The sequence below is a fragment of the Anser cygnoides genome, chromosome W (assembly GCF_040182565.1).
Source record: "Anser cygnoides isolate HZ-2024a breed goose chromosome W, Taihu_goose_T2T_genome, whole genome shotgun sequence".
Lineage (NCBI taxonomy): Eukaryota > Metazoa > Chordata > Aves > Anseriformes > Anatidae > Anser > Anser cygnoides.
The window spans coordinates 3,835,250-3,851,410 of record NC_089911.1 but is presented as its reverse complement, the minus strand read 5'-3'; the positions used below and the strand labels follow the sequence as shown (position 1 = coordinate 3,851,410).

Genomic DNA, 16,161 nt, shown 5'->3' with positions numbered 1-16,161 from the left:
CAAATACCCCCTACCCAAAACCCCCCCATCCCCAAACACCCCCCCCCCCAAATCCCCCCCCAAACCCACCGTTCTCGCAGCGGGCCCCCAGGTAGCCGGTGCCCAAATGTCCCCCTCCCCAAATACCCCCTCCCCAAATACCCCCTCCCCAAATACCCCCTCCCCAAACACCCCCCCAAATCCCCCCCCAACCCCACCGTTCTCGCAGCGGGCCCCCAGGTACCTGGTGCCCAAATACCCCCTCCCCAAATACCCCCTCCCCAAACCCCCCATCCCCAAACACCCCCCCCCAAGTCCCCCCCCCCCCCAAATCCCCCCCAAACCCACCGTTCTCGCAGCGGGCCCCCAGGTAGCCGGTGCCCAAATACCCCCTCCCCAAATACCCCCTCCCCAAATACCCCCTCCCCAAATACCCCCATCCCCAAACACCCCCCCCCCAAATCCCCCATCCCCAACCCCCCCCCCCAAATCCCCCCCCCCCCCAACCCACCGTTCTCGCAGCGGGCCCCCAGGTAGCCGGTGCCCAAATGTCCCCCTCCCCAAATACCCCCTCCCCAAATACCCGCTCCCCAAATACCCCCTCCCCAAATACCCGCTCCCCAAATACCCGCTCCCCAAATACCCCCATCCCCAAACACCCGCTCCCCAAATACCCGCTCCCCAAATACCCCCTCCCCAAATACCCGCTCCCCAAATACCCGCTCCCCAAATACCCCCATCCCCAAACACCCCCCCCAATTCCCCATCCCCAAACCCCCCCAAATCCCCCCCCCCCCAAAACCCACCGTTCTCGCAGCGGGCCCCCAAATACCCCTCCCCAAATACCCCCTCCCCAAATACCCCCTCCCCAAATACCCCCTCCCCAAACACCCCCCAAATCCCCCCCCAACCCCACCGTTCTCGCAGCGGGCCCCCAGGTACCTGGTGCCCAAATACCCCCTCCCCAAATACCCCCTACCCAAACCCCCCCATCCCCAAACACCCCCCCCCCCCAAATCCCCCCCCCCCAAACCCACCGTTCTCGCAGCGGGCCCCCAGGTAGCCGGTGCCCAAATGTCCCCCTCCCCAAATACCCCCTCCCCAAACCCCCCATCCCCAAACACCCCCCCCAAGTCCCCCCCCCCCCCCCCCCCCCCCCCCAAACCCACCGTTCTCGCAGCGGGCCCCCAGGTAGCCGGTGCCCAAATGTCCCCCTCCCCAAATACCCCCTCCCCAAATACCCCCTCCCCAAACACCCCCATCCCCAAACACCCGCTCCCCAAATACCCGCTCCCCAAATACCCGCTCCCCAAATACCCCCTCCCCAAATACCCGCTCCCCAAATGTCCCGCTCCCCAAATACCCCCTCCCCAAATACCCGCTCCCCAAATACCCGCTCCCCAAATACCCCCTCCCCAAATACCCGCTCCCCAAATACCCCCATCCCCAAACACCCGCTCCCCAAATACCCGCTCCCCAAATACCCGCTCCCCAAATACCCCCTCCCCAAATACCCGCTCCCCAAATACCCGCTCCCCAAATACCCCCTCCCCAAATACCCGCTCCCCAAATACCCGCTCCCCAAATACCCCCTCCCCAAATACCCGCTCCCCAAATACCCCCTCCCCAAATACCCGCTCCCCAAATACCCGCTCCCCAAATACCCCCATCCCCAAACACCCCCCCCCAATTCCCCATCCCCAAACCCCCCCCCCAAATCCCCCCCCCCAAAACCCACCGTTCTCGCAGCGGGCCCCCAAATACCCCCTCCCCAAATACCCCCTCCCCAAATACCCCCTCCCCAAATACCCCCTCCCCAAATACCCCCATCCCCAAACACCCCCCCCCCCCAAATCCCCCATCCCCAACCCCCCCCCCCCCCAAATCTCCCCCCCCCCAAAACCCACCGTTCTCGCAGCGGGCCCCCAAATACCCCCTCCCCAAATACCCCTCCCCAAATACCCCCTCCCCAAATACCCCCTCCCCAAATCCCCCCATCCCCAAACCCCCCCCCCAAATCCCCCCCCCCCAAATCCAACCCCCCCCCCAAACCCGCCGTTCTCGCAGCGGGCCCCCAAATACCCCCTCCCCAAATACCCCCTCCCCAAATACCCCCTCCCCAAATACCCCCTCCCCAAATACCCCCATCCCCAAACACCCCCTCCCCAAACACCCCCCCCCCCAAATCCCCCATCCCCAACCCCCCCCCCAAATCCGCCCCCCCCCAAACCCACCGTTCTCGCAGCGGGCCCCCAGGTACCCGGTGCCCAAACGTCCCCCTCCCCAAATACCCCCTCCCCAAATACCCCCTCCCCAAATACCCCCTCCCCAAATACCCCTCCCCAAACACCCCCCCCCCCAAATCCCCCATCCCCAACCCCCCCCCCCCAAATCCGCCCCCCCCAAACCCACCGTTCTCGCAGCGGGCCCCCAGGTACCCGGTGCCCAAATGTCCCCCTCCCCAAATACCCCCATCCCCAACTCCCCCCACCCCAACCCCCCCCCCAAGACCCCTCCCCCCAAGTCCCCCCCCCCCCCCCAAATCCCCCCCAAACCCACCGTTCTCGCAGCGGGCCCCCAGGTAGCCGGTGCCCAGGCAGTCGCAGACGAAGCGGTTCCAGCCCTCGCGACAGACCCCCCCGTGGCGACAGGGCCCCGAGGCGCAGTGCCGGGGGGTCCCGGCTGCAGAGGGGGCCACCCCCGCCGCCCCCTGCTCCGTGGCCAGGCGCCGCACGTCGCGGCTGCGCCCGTCCACGAAGAGGTCGCGGAGGCAGCCGACGAAGCCGTAGCGGAGGAAGGCCGTCCACACCTCGGCGGGGGGGGCAGCCCCTCCGGGAGCCCCCCCACGTAGAGCTGCGAGTCCAGGTCCAGCACCTCGCTCTCGCCGCTGGCCACGAACGGGGTGCTGCGGCTGTTCACCGACACCGAGCCTGGGGGGGCAAGGGGGGTTATATTGGGGGGGGGCACGTGGGGGTCATATTGGGGGGTCATATTGGGGGGCACCCTTTGGAGGCCACGAACGGGGTGCTGCGGCTGTTCACCGACACCGAGCCTGGGGGGGCAAGGGGGGTTATATTTGGGGGGGTCATATTTGGGGGGCACATGGGGGGTCATATGGGGGCACATGGGGGAGGGCACATGGGGTCATATGGGGGTCATGTGGGGGGGCACATGGGGGCACATGGGGAGGTCATATTGGGGAGGGTCATATTGGGGGGCACATGGGGGGTCATATGGGGGGTATATGGGGGTGGGGGGGGTGGGGGGCACCCTTTGGAGGCCACGAACGGGGTGCTGCGGCTGTTCACCGACACTGAGCCTGGGGGGCAAGGGGGGGGTCGTATTGGGGGGTCATATTTGGGGGGCACATGGGGGGGCACATGGGGGGCACATATGGGAGGGGGTCATATTTGGGGGGCACATGGGAGGGTCATATGGGGGGGCACATGGGGGAGGGCACATGGGGGGAGGGCACATGGGGGGGTCATATTGGGGAGGGTCATATTGGGGGGGCACATGGGGGGGTCATATGGGGGGTCATATTGGGGGGTCATATAGAGGGGGGCACATGGGGGGGGGTTATATGGGGGTCATATGGGGGTCATATTGGGAGAGGGCACATGGGGGGAGGGCACATGGGGGGGTCATATTGGGGGGTCATATTGGGGGGCACCCTTTGGAGGCCACGAACGGGGTGCTGCGGCTGTTCACCGACACCGAGCCTGGGGGGGCAAGGGGGGAGTTATATTTGGGGGGGGGCACGGGGGGTCATATTGGGGGGTCATATTGGGGGGGTACATGGGGGGCACATGGGGGGTCATATGGGGGGTCATATTGGGGGGGGTCATATAGAGGGGGGCACATGGGGGGTCATATGGGGGGGGGCACATGGGGGAGGGCACATGGGGGAGGGCACATGGGGGTCATATTGGGGAGGGTCATATTGGGGGGGGCACATGGGGGGGTCATATGGGGGGTATATGGGGGTGGGGGGGGGTGGGGGGGCACCCTTTGGAGGCCACGAACGGGGTGCTGCGGCTGTTCACCGACACTGAGCCTGGGGGGGCAAGGGGGGTCGTATTGGGGGGGGTCATATTTGGGGGGCACATGGGGGGGGCACATGGGGGGCACATATGGGAGGGGTCATATTTGGGGGGGCACATGGGAGGGTCATATGGGGGCACATGGGGGAGGGCACATGGGGGGAGGGCACATGGGGGGGTCATATTGGGGAGGGTCATATTGGGGGGGCACATGGGGGTCATATGGGGGTCATATTGGGGGTCATATAGAGGGGGGCACATGGGGGGGGTTATATGGGGGGTCATATGGGGGTCATATTGGGAGAGGGCACATGGGGGGAGGGCACATGGGGGGGTCATATTGGGGGGGGTCATATTGGGGGGCACCCTTTGGAGGCCACGAACGGGGTGCTGCGGCTGTTCACCGACACCGAGCCTGGGGGGCAAGGGGGAGTTATATTTGGGGGGGGGGGCACGGGGGGGTCATATTGGGGGGGTCATATTGGGGGGTACATGGGGGGGCACATGGGGGGGTCATATGGGGGGGTCATATTGGGGGGGGTCATATAGAGGGGGGCACATGGGGGGGTCATATGGGGGGGGCACATGGGGGAGGGCACATGGGGGGGTCATATGGGGGGGTATATGGGGGTGGGGGGGGTGGGGGGGGCACCCTTTGGAGGCCACGAACGGGGTGCTGCGGCTGTTCACCGACACCGAGCCGGGGGGGGCAAGGGGGGTTCATGTGGTGGGGTCATATGGGGGGGGCACATGGGGGGGCAAATGGGGTCGGGGGGCATGCCAAGGGTCGTGGGGGTCACATCAGGGTCGGGGGGGGGGGGGCACATGGGGTTGGGGGGGTACATTGGGATGGGGGGGTCATGGGGGGCACAGAGGGGTGGGGGGGGGGCGGGTGGGGGTCGTGGGGGGGGATGGCGGGGTCGTGGGGGGCACATTGGGGTGGGGGGGGGGCACACTGGGGTGGGGGGGGTGTCCCCTGACCCCCCGGGGACCCCTCACCGCACACACCCCCACGCACAGACGTTCTTTGCACACTCGCCCCCCTCAACCACAACCCCTCCGCGCGCCCCCCCGACGCACAAACACCCCTTGCACAAACACCCCTTTTTGCACACCCCCTGCTCACCCCCACCCATTTTTCACCCCCCCATACCCCTCTCCTTGCACGCCCCCTCACCCCCTCACCCCCATACCCCCCATGCCCCCCCTTGCACACCCCCTTGCACACCCACCTTGCCGCCCATCCCACTGCACATCCACGTGCCACCCCCTCACCCCCCATACCCCCCTCCTTGCACGCCCCCTCACCCCCCATACCCCCCATATCCCCCCTTGCACACCCCCTTACCCCCCTCACCCCCATAACCCCCTCCTTGCACACCCCCTATATCCCCCCTTGCACGCCCCCTTGCACACCCACCTTGCCGCCCATCCCACTGCACGTCCACGTGGCACCCCCTCACCCCCATACCTTGCACGCCCCCTCACCCCCCATACCCCCCTCGCACACCCCCTCGCACGCCCACCTCGCCGCCCGTCCCGCTGCACGTCCACGTGGCACCACTCGCCGTCGGTCACCTTGCGCCCGCTGGCGCGCACCTTGATGCCCCCGAGCCCATGTCCAGCAGCAGGTAGAGGTGCCCGTCCAGCAGCTCCAGCGCGAAGTAATCGGGGCGCTGCGGGGGACCCCGGGGTGCTGGGAGGGACCCCCGGGGTGCTGGGAGGGATCCCCGGGGTGCTGGGGGTGACCCCCGGGGTGCTGGGGGCCCTGCCCGAAGAGCAGGAGCCCGTTGGGCTCGGTGGTGCGGAAGTCGAAGGAGACGGAGCCGGCGCGGGCGGCGCGGGGGCGCGGGGCAGGGCCACGAAGGCCCCCGGCAGGGTGAAGGTGACGGGGTCGGGGGCGGCCACGGGCTCGCAGCGGAAGAGGAGGGCGCCGTGCAGCGCCACGCGCGCGTCCCCTCCTGCGCCAGGCGCGACAGCTCCAGCTTGAAGTCGTTGTTCTTGTACACCACCTGCGGGGCCGCCGCCGCCGCCATCAGGGCCCCCCCAGCGTGCTGCGGCCACGTTGGCCCCGTGGCCCCATGGCCCTGTGGTCCTATGGCCCCATAGCCCCGTGTCCCCGTGGTCCCATTGCCCTGTATCCCCCAGTCCCATGGCCCCGTGTCCCCATGGTCCCACAACCCAGTGTCCCTGTGGTCCCACGGCCCATGTCCCCGTGGCCCCATAGCCCCATGTCCCCGTGGTCCCACAACCCCGTGTCCCCGTGGTCCCATGGCCCTGTGGCCCCATGGCCCCGTGTCCTCATGGTCCCATTGCCCCATGTCCCCATGTCCCCATAGCCCTGTGTCCCTGTGGCCCCATTGCCCTGTGGTCCCGTGGCCCCATTGCCCCGTGGTCCCATGGCCCCCTGTCCCCGTAGTGCCATGGCCCCATGGTCCCATAGCCCCGTGGTCCCATCACCCTGTGGTCCCCAAGGTCCCGTGGCCCCGTGGCCCCATTGCCTCGTGTCTCCGTAGTCCCATTGCCCCATGTCCCTGCAGTGCCATGGCCCCATGTCCCCGTGGTCCCATGGCCCTGTGGTCCCGTGTCCCCATTGCCCCGTGTCCCCATGGTCCCATCACCCTGTGGTCCCCATGGTCCCATGGCCCTGTGGTCCTGTGGCCCCATAGCCCCGTGTCCCCGTGGTCCCATGTCCCTGTGGTCCCATGGTCCCATTGCCCTGTGGTCCCATGGCCCCATAGCCCCGTGTCCCCATGGTCCCATGGCCTCGTGTCCCCGTGGCCCCATTGCCCCATGTCCCCATGGTCCCATGGCCCCGTGTCCCCATAGTGCCGTGGCCCTGTGTCCCCGTGGTCCCATAGCCCTGTGGTCTCGTGTCCCCATTGCCCCGTGGCCCCGTGGTCCCATAGCCCCCATGGCCCCATTGCCCTGTGGTCCCATGGCCTTGTGTCCCCATGGTCCCATGGCCCTGTGGCCCCATAGCCCCATGTCCCCGTGGCCCCATAGCCCCGTGTCCCCATGGTCCCATTGCCCCATGGCCCCATGGCCCCATTGCCCCATGTCCCCATGGTCCCATTGCCCCGTGGTCCCATGGTCCCATTGCCCCGTGGTCCCGTGGCCCCATAGCCCTGTGTCCCCGTGGTCCCATGTCCCCATGGTCCCATAGCCCTGTGTCCCCGTGGTGCTGTGCGCCCATGGCCTCGTGTCCCTGTGGCCCCGTTGCCCCATGGCCCCGTAGTCCCATAGCCCCGTGTCCCCATGGTCCCATGGCCCTGTGGTCTCGTGTCCCCATAGCCCCATGTCCCCGTGTCCCCGTGGTGCTGTGCACCCATGGTCTCGTGGCCCTGTGGCCCTGTGGCCCCGTTGCCCCATGGCCCCGTGGTCCCATTGCCCCGTGTCCCCGTGGTCCCACAGCCCTATATCCCCATGTCCCCGTGGCCCCATGGCCCCCCGTCCCTGTGGTCCCGTATCCCAGTGGCCCTGTGGTCCCATTGCCCCGTGTCCTCATGTCCCCGTGTCCGCGTGGTCCCATTGTCCCGTGTCCCTGTGGTCCCGTCACCCCATGTCCCCAGCGCCCCCCATGTCCCCAAGTGCCCCCCATGTCCCCATGTCCCCCCCATGTCCCCACGTGCCCTACATGTCCCCATGTCCCTGTGCCCCCCATGTCCTTGTGCCCCCCCACGTCCCCAAGTGCCCTACATGTCCCTATGTCCCCCTGTCCCTTGCCATGTCCCCATGTCCCCAATGTCCCCCCCATGTCTCCAATGTCCCCCATGTCCTTGTGCCCCCCCATGTCCCTACATCCCCATGTCCCCCCCATGTCCCCAATGTCCCCCATGTCCCCATGACCCCCATGTGCCCCCCATGTCCTTGTGCCCCCCATGTCCCAATGTCCCCCCCATGTTCCCCGTGACCCCATGTCTCACTGTGTCCCCCATGGCCCCAAGTGCCCTGCGTGTCCCCATGTCCCCTCCATGTCCCCAGTGCCCCCCAAGTCCCCATGTGCCCTACATCTCCCTATGTCCCCATGTCCCCCCCATGTCCCCATGTCCCCCCCATGTCCACAATGTCCCCCCTGTCCTTGTGCCCCCCCGTCCCCAAGTGCCCTACATGTCCCCACGTCCCCCTTCTGTCCCCATGTCCCCCCCATATCCCCAGTGCCCCCCATGTCCTTGTGCCCCCCCATGTCCCTACGTCCCCATGTCCCCCCCATGTCCCCAGTGCCCCCATGTCCTTGTGCCCCCCCATGTCCCTACGTCCCCATGTCCCCCCCATGTCCCCAATGTCCCCCATGTCCTTGTGCCCCCCCGTCCCCAAGTGCCCTACATGTCCCTATGTCCCCCTGTCCCTTGCCATGTCCCCATGTCCCCCCATGTCCCCAGTGCCCCCCGTGTCCTTGTGCCCCCCCATGTCCCCATGTGCCCTATATGCCCCCCATGTCCCCATGTCCCCCCCATGTCCTTGTGCCCCCCATGTCCCTATGTCCCCAGTGTCCCCCCATGTCCCCAGTGCCCCCCATGTCCTTGTGCCCCCCATGTCCCCATGTGCCCTATATGCCCCCCATGTCCCCATGTCCCCCCCATGTCCTTGTGCCCCCCATGTCCCTATGTCCCCAGTGTCCCCCCATGTCCCCAGTGCCCCCCATGTCCTTGCGCCCCCATGTCCCCAAGTGCCCTGCATGTCCCTATGTCCCCATGTCCCCCCCATGTCCTTGTGCCCCCCCATGTCCCCATGTCCCCCCCATGTCCCCATGTCCCCATGTCCCCCCCATGTCCTTGTGCCCCCCATGTCCCTATGTCCCCATGTCCCCCCCATGTCCCCAGTGCCCCCCGTGTCCTTGTGCCCCCCCATGTCCCTATGTCCCCATGTCCCCCCCATGTCCCCAGTGCCCCCCATGTCCTTGTGCCCCCCCATGTCCCTATGTCCCCATGTCCCCCCCATGTCCCCAGTGCCCCCCGTGTCCTTGTGCCCCCCATGTCCCTATGTCCCCATGTCCCCCCCATGTCCCCAGTGCCCCCCGTGTCCTTGTGCCCCCCCATGTCCCTATGTCCCCATGTCCCCCCATGTCCCCAGTGCCCCCCGTGTCCTTGTGCCCCCCCATGTCCCTATGTCCCCATGTCCCCCCATGTCCCCAGTGCCCCCCATGTCCTTGTGCCCCCCCATGTCCCTATGTCCCCATGTCCCCCCCATATCCCCAGTGCCCCCCATGTCCTTGTGCCCCCCCATGTCCCTACGTCCCCATGTCCCCCCCATGTCCCCAATGTCCCCCATGTCCTTGTGCCCCCCCGTCCCCAAGTGCCCTACATGTCCCTATGTCCCCCTGTCCCTTGCCATGTCCCCATGTCCCCCCCATGTCCCCAGTGCCCCCCGTGTCCTTGTGCCCCCCCATGTCCCCATGTGCCCTATATGCCCCCCATGTCCCCATGTCCCCCCCATGTCCTTGTGCCCCCCATGTCCCTATGTCCCCAGTGTCCCCCCCATGTCCCCAGTGCCCCCCATGTCCTTGCGCCCCCCCATGTCCCCAAGTGCCCTGCATGTCCCTATGTCCCCATGTCCCCCCCATGTCCTTGTGCCCCCCCATGTCCCCATGTCCCCCCCATGTCCCCATGTCCCCATGTCCCCCCATGTCCTTGTGCCCCCCCATGTCCTTGTGCCCCCCCATGTCCCTATGTCCCCATGTCCCCCCCATGTCCCCAGTGCCCCCCGTGTCCTTGTGCCCCCCATGTCCCCATGTCCCCCCCATGTCCCCATGTCCCCAGTGCCCCCCGTGTCCTTGTGCCCCCCCATGTCCCTATGTCCCCATGTCCCCCCCATGTCCCCAGTGCCCCCCGTGTCCTTGTGCCCCCCATGTCCCTATGTCCCCATGTCCCCCCCATGTCCCCAGTGCCCCCCATGTCCTTGTGCCCCCCCATGTCCCTATGTCCCCATGTCCCCCCCATGTCCCCAGTGCCCCCCATGTCCTTGTGCCCCCCCATGTCCCTATGTCCCCATGTCCCCCCATGTCCCCAGTGCCCCCCATGTCCTTGTGCCCCCCCATGTCCCCATGTGCCCTATATACCCCCCATGTCCCCAGTGCCCCCCGTGTCCTTGTGCCCCCCAAGTCCCCAAGTGCCCTACATGTCCCCACGTCCCAATGTCCCCATGTCCCCCCCCGTGCCCCCCACTCACGTCCTTGAGGCAGCCCATGAAGTTGTTGCTGACGGGGGAGCCGGGCAGGTCGGCGGTGTTCGGGGACCCCCACGTAGAAGAAGTCGTCGGAGCCCAGCATGGTGTAGTCCTCCTGCGTGTAGCCCGTCGTCGTCAGGATCCCGTCCACAGAGATCGTCACCTGCGGGGCCGGGGGGGGGCTCAGCGGGACCCCCCCCCGGGGGGGGTAAAGGGGGGGTGGGGGTGGGGGGGGGGAATGGGGAAATGGGGGGGAATGGGGGTGGGGGGGATGGGGGGGTGGGGGGAATGGGGGGGGGGATGGGGGGAATGGGGGGGGGGGAATGGGGGAAATGGGGGGAAAGGGGAAATGGGGGGGATGAGGGGGATGGGGGAAATGGGGGGTGGGGGGAAATGGGGGAAATGGGGGGAATGGGGGAAATGGGGGGAATGGGGGAAATGGGGGGGAATGGGGGAATGGGGGGATGGGGGGAATGGGGGGGATGGGGGAAATGGGGGGTGGGGGAATGGGGGGTGGGGGGGAATGGGGAAATGGGGGGAAGGGAAATGGGGGGTGGGGGGAAATGTGGGAAAGGGGGGCGATGAAGGAAAAGGGGGGATGGGGTCTGGGGGGGGGGCGTGGGGCTGGGGCAGCCTAAGGGATGGGGGGGACCTGTGGGACATGGGGGGGAGACAAAAGGGGGGGGACAACAATGGGGAGGGGACAAAACAGTGGGGGGGGGACACGAAACAATGGGGGGGACACAAAGGGGGGACACAACAATGGGGGGGAACACAAAACAATGGGGGGGACACAAAACAATGGGGGGGGGGGACACAACAATGGGGGGGGACACAACAATGGGGGGAACGCTGGGGGTCCCGGGGGCGTGGGGGGGGGGGGTTAGTACCGGGTCCTGGGCCCTCGACCAGGGTGGCCACTGGTGGGGGCGAGTGTGCAAAGCGTGTGAGTGTGCAAGGCGGGGGCGTGCAAAACGGGGGGGACGTGCAAAGGGGGGGGCGTGCAAGGGGGGGGTGGGCGTGCAAAGAGGGGGGGAGGCATGCAGGGGCAGCAGGGAGGGGCCGGAGCACCGGGGGGGGGCGGCACGCGCAGGTGTGGCTTGCACACGCGTGTGCATTCCACGTGGGCCGTGCCTCGATGGGCACGAGTGTGCGGCTGGCCCTGCCCCCCCCCCCCCGCAGCTTGCACACCTGTGCACACTCGTACGCACGTGCTCGCTGCGCACCAACACCCGGGCACACCCACCTTGCACCAGCACCCCCTCTTGCACACTCATCTTGCACCAGCACACCTTCTTGCACACCCGCCTTGCACCAACATCCACCCGCCTTGCACCAGCACACCCTCTTGCACACTCATCTTGCACCAGCACCCCCTTGTGCACACCCGCCTTGCACCAACACCCACCTGCCTTGCACCAGCACCCCCTCTTGCACACCCGCCTTGCACCAGCACCCCCTCTTGCACACCCACCTTGCACCAACACCCCCTTATGCACACCTGCCTTGCACCAACACCCACCCACCTTGCACCAGCACACCCTCTTGCACACCCACCTTGCACCAACACCCACCTGTCTCGCACCAGCACCCCCTCTTGCACACCCACCTCGCACCAGCACCCCCTTGTGCACACCCGCCTTGCACCAACACCCACCTGTCTCACACCAGCACCCCCTCTTGCACACCCACCTTGCACCAGCACACCCTCTTGCACACCCACCTTGCACCAACACCCACCTGCCTTGCACCAGCACACCCTCTTGCACACCCACCTTGCACCAGCACCCCCTTGTGCACACCCGCCTTGCACCAACACCCACCTGTCTCGCACCAGCACCCCCTCTTGCACACCCACCTTGCACCAACACCCCCAGCCCCCCCCCCCGGTGCTGCCGGTGCCGCGGTGTTAGTGCCGTGCAAGGGGCGTGCAAGGGGCGTGCAAGGAGCGTGCGAAGCCGTGCGAGGGGCCGGGGGCTCCGGGGACCCCGCGCGGGCCCGGGGCAGCCTCTCCCCAGCGGCCCGACCCAAAATCGCCTTTTCTTACCCCAAAGCGGGCCCGGAAGGCCAGGGAGGGAACGAGGTGTGGAGGGGGGGGCAGCGGGAAGCGACGACCCCCGGAGAACCCCTAAAAGCCCTGAAAGCGCCCCAAAACCGGCCTCCCCCCCCCCCCCGCCCTCCCCGGCCAAAGGCGAGGCCCCAAAATCCCCAGAATTCGCCCCAAAAACCGTGGCTGGGGGGGGGGAGTAAGAAGAAGTGATATCTACCAGGTAATGCAGTTTGTTTACCATAGCGTGTCCGATCCCTGCGTGCTGCGGGGGGGCCGCCAAAAAAAGAGCCAAAACCGGCAAAAAAAGGACAAAAAAACAAAAAAAAAAGGAAAAAAAAGAAGAAAAAAGTGACCCCCGGCTGCCGGCCCCGGGGGAGTTTTTTGGGGGGATTTGGGAGGATTTGGGGGTGGGAGGAGGGATTTTGGGGGGGGGGGTTGTGGCTTTTTTTAAAGTTTGGTGGTTTTGGGGTGGTTTTGGGGGTTTTTAGTTATTTCGGAGGTTTGGGGTCGTTTTGGGGGGGTTTGGGGTCACTTCGTGTATTTTTGTCGTCGTTTTTTTCGGGGGTTTGGGGTCATTCGGGGTTCTTGTTGGATTTTTGGGGGGTTTGGGGCTTTTTTGTTTGGTGGGGGGTTTTGGGTCTCTTTGGGGGTTTTGGTTATTTTTACGTTTTTTTTTCCTTTTTTCTCTGGGGTTGAGGCGTTCGGGGTCCTCTTTTGTTGTTTCTCGGGGTTTTGGGCTTAGTTGTGGGGTTTTGGCTTCTTTGGGGCCTTTTGGTTACTTTGGGGCCGTTTTTTCTTCTTTTGGGGTTTTTCGGTTCCTTTTTTGATTCTTTTTTTTGTTTCTTCACGTTTTTGATTCTTTTTTCTTTTTTATTGTTTCTTTTTCCGCTTTTTCGTTCCTTTTACGATTTATTTTTCTTTCTTTTGTGTTTTTCTTGGTGTCTTTTGGGTTTCTTGGGGGCTTTTATTCCTTTTGGGGTTTTTATTACTTTGGGGGATTTTATTCATTTTGGGATTTTTATTTCTTTTGGGGTTTTTATTTCCTTTTCGGGTTTTTATTTCCTTTTCGGGTCTTTATTCCTTTTCGGGTTTTATTCCTTTTCGGGTTTTTATTTCCTTTTCGGGTCTTTATTTCTTTTGGGATTTTTATTTCTTTTTCGGGTTTTTATTTTCGGGTTTTTTATTCCTTTTCGGGTTTTTATTCCTTTTCATTTATTTCTTTTCTTTTTAATTCTTTCTTTTGGGATTTGATTTCTTTGGGGATTTTATCCCTTTTAAGCTTTTATTCCTTCGGGGCTTTTATTATTTTGGGGCCGTTTCCTCCACTTTCCCCTTTTTCCCCCCATCCCCCCTTCCTTTCCCCCATTTACCCATTTTTTAATTATCCCCCCCAACCCCCCCCCCCCCCTCCTTTCCCCCGATTTACCCGTTTTTTACCATTTCCCCCTAATTTCACTTTTCACGCCCCGGCCTTTCCCTCGGGGGATTTTTTTCGCGTTTTTTCCCCTTTTTGGCCTTTTTCGCCCCCCTCCCCGTTTTTCTCCCCCCCGGGGCGTTGGGGTGCTCCTGGGCCCCCCGGGATTAGTAGGGGCGCGGGGAGGTTAGTGGGGGCCGGGGGGGCCGGCCGAAGCAGGTTAGTGGCGCGCGCACACACACGGGGGGCGCACGGGGGGGGGCACGGGGGAGGCAGAGACCCCACAACCTCCCTCCCCCCCCAGATCCCAGTGCTCCCAGTTAGGCTCCCAGTAAGGCGCAGGCCCGGCTCCCAGTGCTCCCAGTAAGGAGCAGGCCCAGCTCCCAGTGCTCCCAGTTGGGAGAATCCAAATCCCAGTGCTCCCGGTTGGGAGAAGCCAGTTCCCAGTGCTCCCAGTTAGGCTCCCAGTGCTCCCAGTTGGGAGAATCCAAATCCCAGTGCTCCCAGTTAGGCTCCCAGTAAGGCGCAGGCCCAGTGCTCCCAGTGCTCCCAGCAAGGAGCAGGCCCAGCTCCCAGTGCTCCCAGTTGGGAGAATCCAAATCCCAGTGCTCCCGGTTGGGAGAAGCCAGTTCCCAGTGCTCCCAGTTAGGCTCCCAGTGCTCCCAGTAAGGAGCAGGCCCAGCTCCCAGTGCTCCCAGTTGGGAGGGACACAGCTCCCAGTGCTCCCGGTTGGGAGAAGCCACGGTTCCCAGTGCTCCCAGTTAGGAGCAGGCCCAGTGCTCCCAGTTGGGAGAAGCCAGCTCCCAGTGCTCCCAGTACCCCCAGCTGGGGTCAGACCCAGCTCCCGGCGCTCCCAGTAAGGAGCAGGCCCAGCTCCCAGCACTCCCAGTTGGGAGAGAGACAACTCCCAGTGCTCCCAGTTGGGAGAATCCAGATCCCAGTGCTCCCAGTAAGGAGTAGACCCAGCTCCCGGTGCTGCCAGTTGTGAGAATCCAGCTCCCACTGCTCCCAGTGTCCCCAGTTTGGAGCAGACACAGCTCCCAGTGCTCCCAGCTGGGCGAACCCAGCTCCCAGTGCTCCCAGCTGGGGTCAGAACCCAGCTCCCAGTGCTCCCAGTGCCCCCAGCTGGGGTCAGACCCAGCTCCCAGTGCTGCCAGCTGGGAGCTGATCCAAGTGCACCCAGTGCTCCCAGCTGGGAGCTGACCCAAGCACCCAGTGCTCCCAGTGCCCCCAGCTGGAAGAACCCAGCTCCCAGTGCTCCCAGTTCGGAGCAGACCCAGCTCCCAGTCGGGGTCAGATGCTCCCAGTACTCCCAGTTTGGAGCAGACCCAGCTCCCCAGCTGCCCCCAGGCGTCTCCAAGCGTCTCCAGGTGCGGCTCCTCTTGTCCCCAAGGACCCCCCGGTGTCCCCAAGTGTCTCCAGGTGCCCCCAGGTGTCCCCAAGCACCCCAAGGTGCCACCAAGTGTCCCCAAATGCCCCCAGGTGTTCCCAAGCACCCCAAGGTGCCACCAAGTGTCCCCAGGTGCCTCCAGGTGTGCCCCCAGGTGTCCTCAGGTGTCCCCAAGCACCCCAAGGTGCCACCAAGTGTCCCCAAATGCCCCCAGGTGTGTCCCCAAGTGCACCCCAAGGTGTCCCTGGCTGTGACCCCAGGTGTCCCCAAGCACCCCAAGGTGCCACCAAGTGTCCCCAAATGCCCCCAGGTGTGTCCCCAAGCACCCCAAGGTGCCATGAACTGTCCCCAGGTGCCCCCAGGTGTGTCCCCAGGTGTCTCTGGGTGTCCCCAAGCACCCCTAGGTGTCCCCAGCTGTGTCCCCAAGTGTCCCCCGGTACCCCCAGGTGTGTCCCCATGCACCCCAAGGTGCCACCAAGTGTCCCCAAATGCCCCCAGTGTGTTCCCAAGCACCTGAGGTGCCCTCACCTCTGTCCCCAAGTGTCCCCAGGTGTCCTCGAGCACCCTGAGGTGCCCCCAGCTGTGTCCGCAGGGACCCCAAGGTGTCCCCAGGTGTGTCCCCAGGTGTGTCCCCATGTGCCTGAGGTGCCCCCATCTGTGTCCCCAAGCGTGCCACCAAGTGTCCCCAAATGCCCCCAGGTGTCCCCAAGCACCCCAAGGTGTCCCTGGCTGTGCCCCCAGGTGTCCCCAAGCACCCCAAGATGCCCCCAGCTGTGTCCCCAAGTGTCCCCCGGTACCCCCAAGTGTGTCCCCATGCACCTGAGGTGTATTCCGGAGTGTCCCCAAGCACCCCCAAGTGTGTCCCCAAGCACCTGAGGTGCCCTCACCTCTGTTCCCCAAGTGTCCCCAGGTGTCCTCGAGCACCCTGAGGTGCCCCCAGCTGTGTCTGCAGGGACCCCAAGGTGTCCCCAGGTGTCCCCAAGTGTGTCCCCAGGTGTGCCTGAGGTGCCCCCATCCGTGTCCCCAAGCGTCCCCAGGCGTCCCCAAGCACCCCCAAGTGTCCCCAAGCACCCCCAAGTGTCCCCAACTGTCCCCAGGTGTCCTCAGGGACCCCCAGGTG

The 16,161-nt window shown here is 65.1% G+C and overlaps 1 protein-coding gene across 1 annotated transcript in view; it reads right to left on the bottom strand.

Annotated features, from left to right (window-relative positions):
• LOC136788703 (neurexin-2-like) overlaps window positions 1-16,161 on the bottom strand; it is an 83,623-nt gene that overhangs the window by 53,747 nt on the left and 13,715 nt on the right. Inside the window, 10 exon segments of the mRNA XM_066987333.1 lie at window positions 2,539-2,799; window positions 2,802-2,909; window positions 5,549-5,635; window positions 5,638-5,703; window positions 5,751-5,865; window positions 5,868-5,983; window positions 5,986-6,034; window positions 10,191-10,260; window positions 10,262-10,350; window positions 12,476-12,499. Of these exon segments, the coding sequence (XP_066843434.1) occupies window positions 2,539-2,799; window positions 2,802-2,909; window positions 5,549-5,635; window positions 5,638-5,703; window positions 5,751-5,865; window positions 5,868-5,983; window positions 5,986-6,034; window positions 10,191-10,260; window positions 10,262-10,350; window positions 12,476-12,499 (985 nt within the window).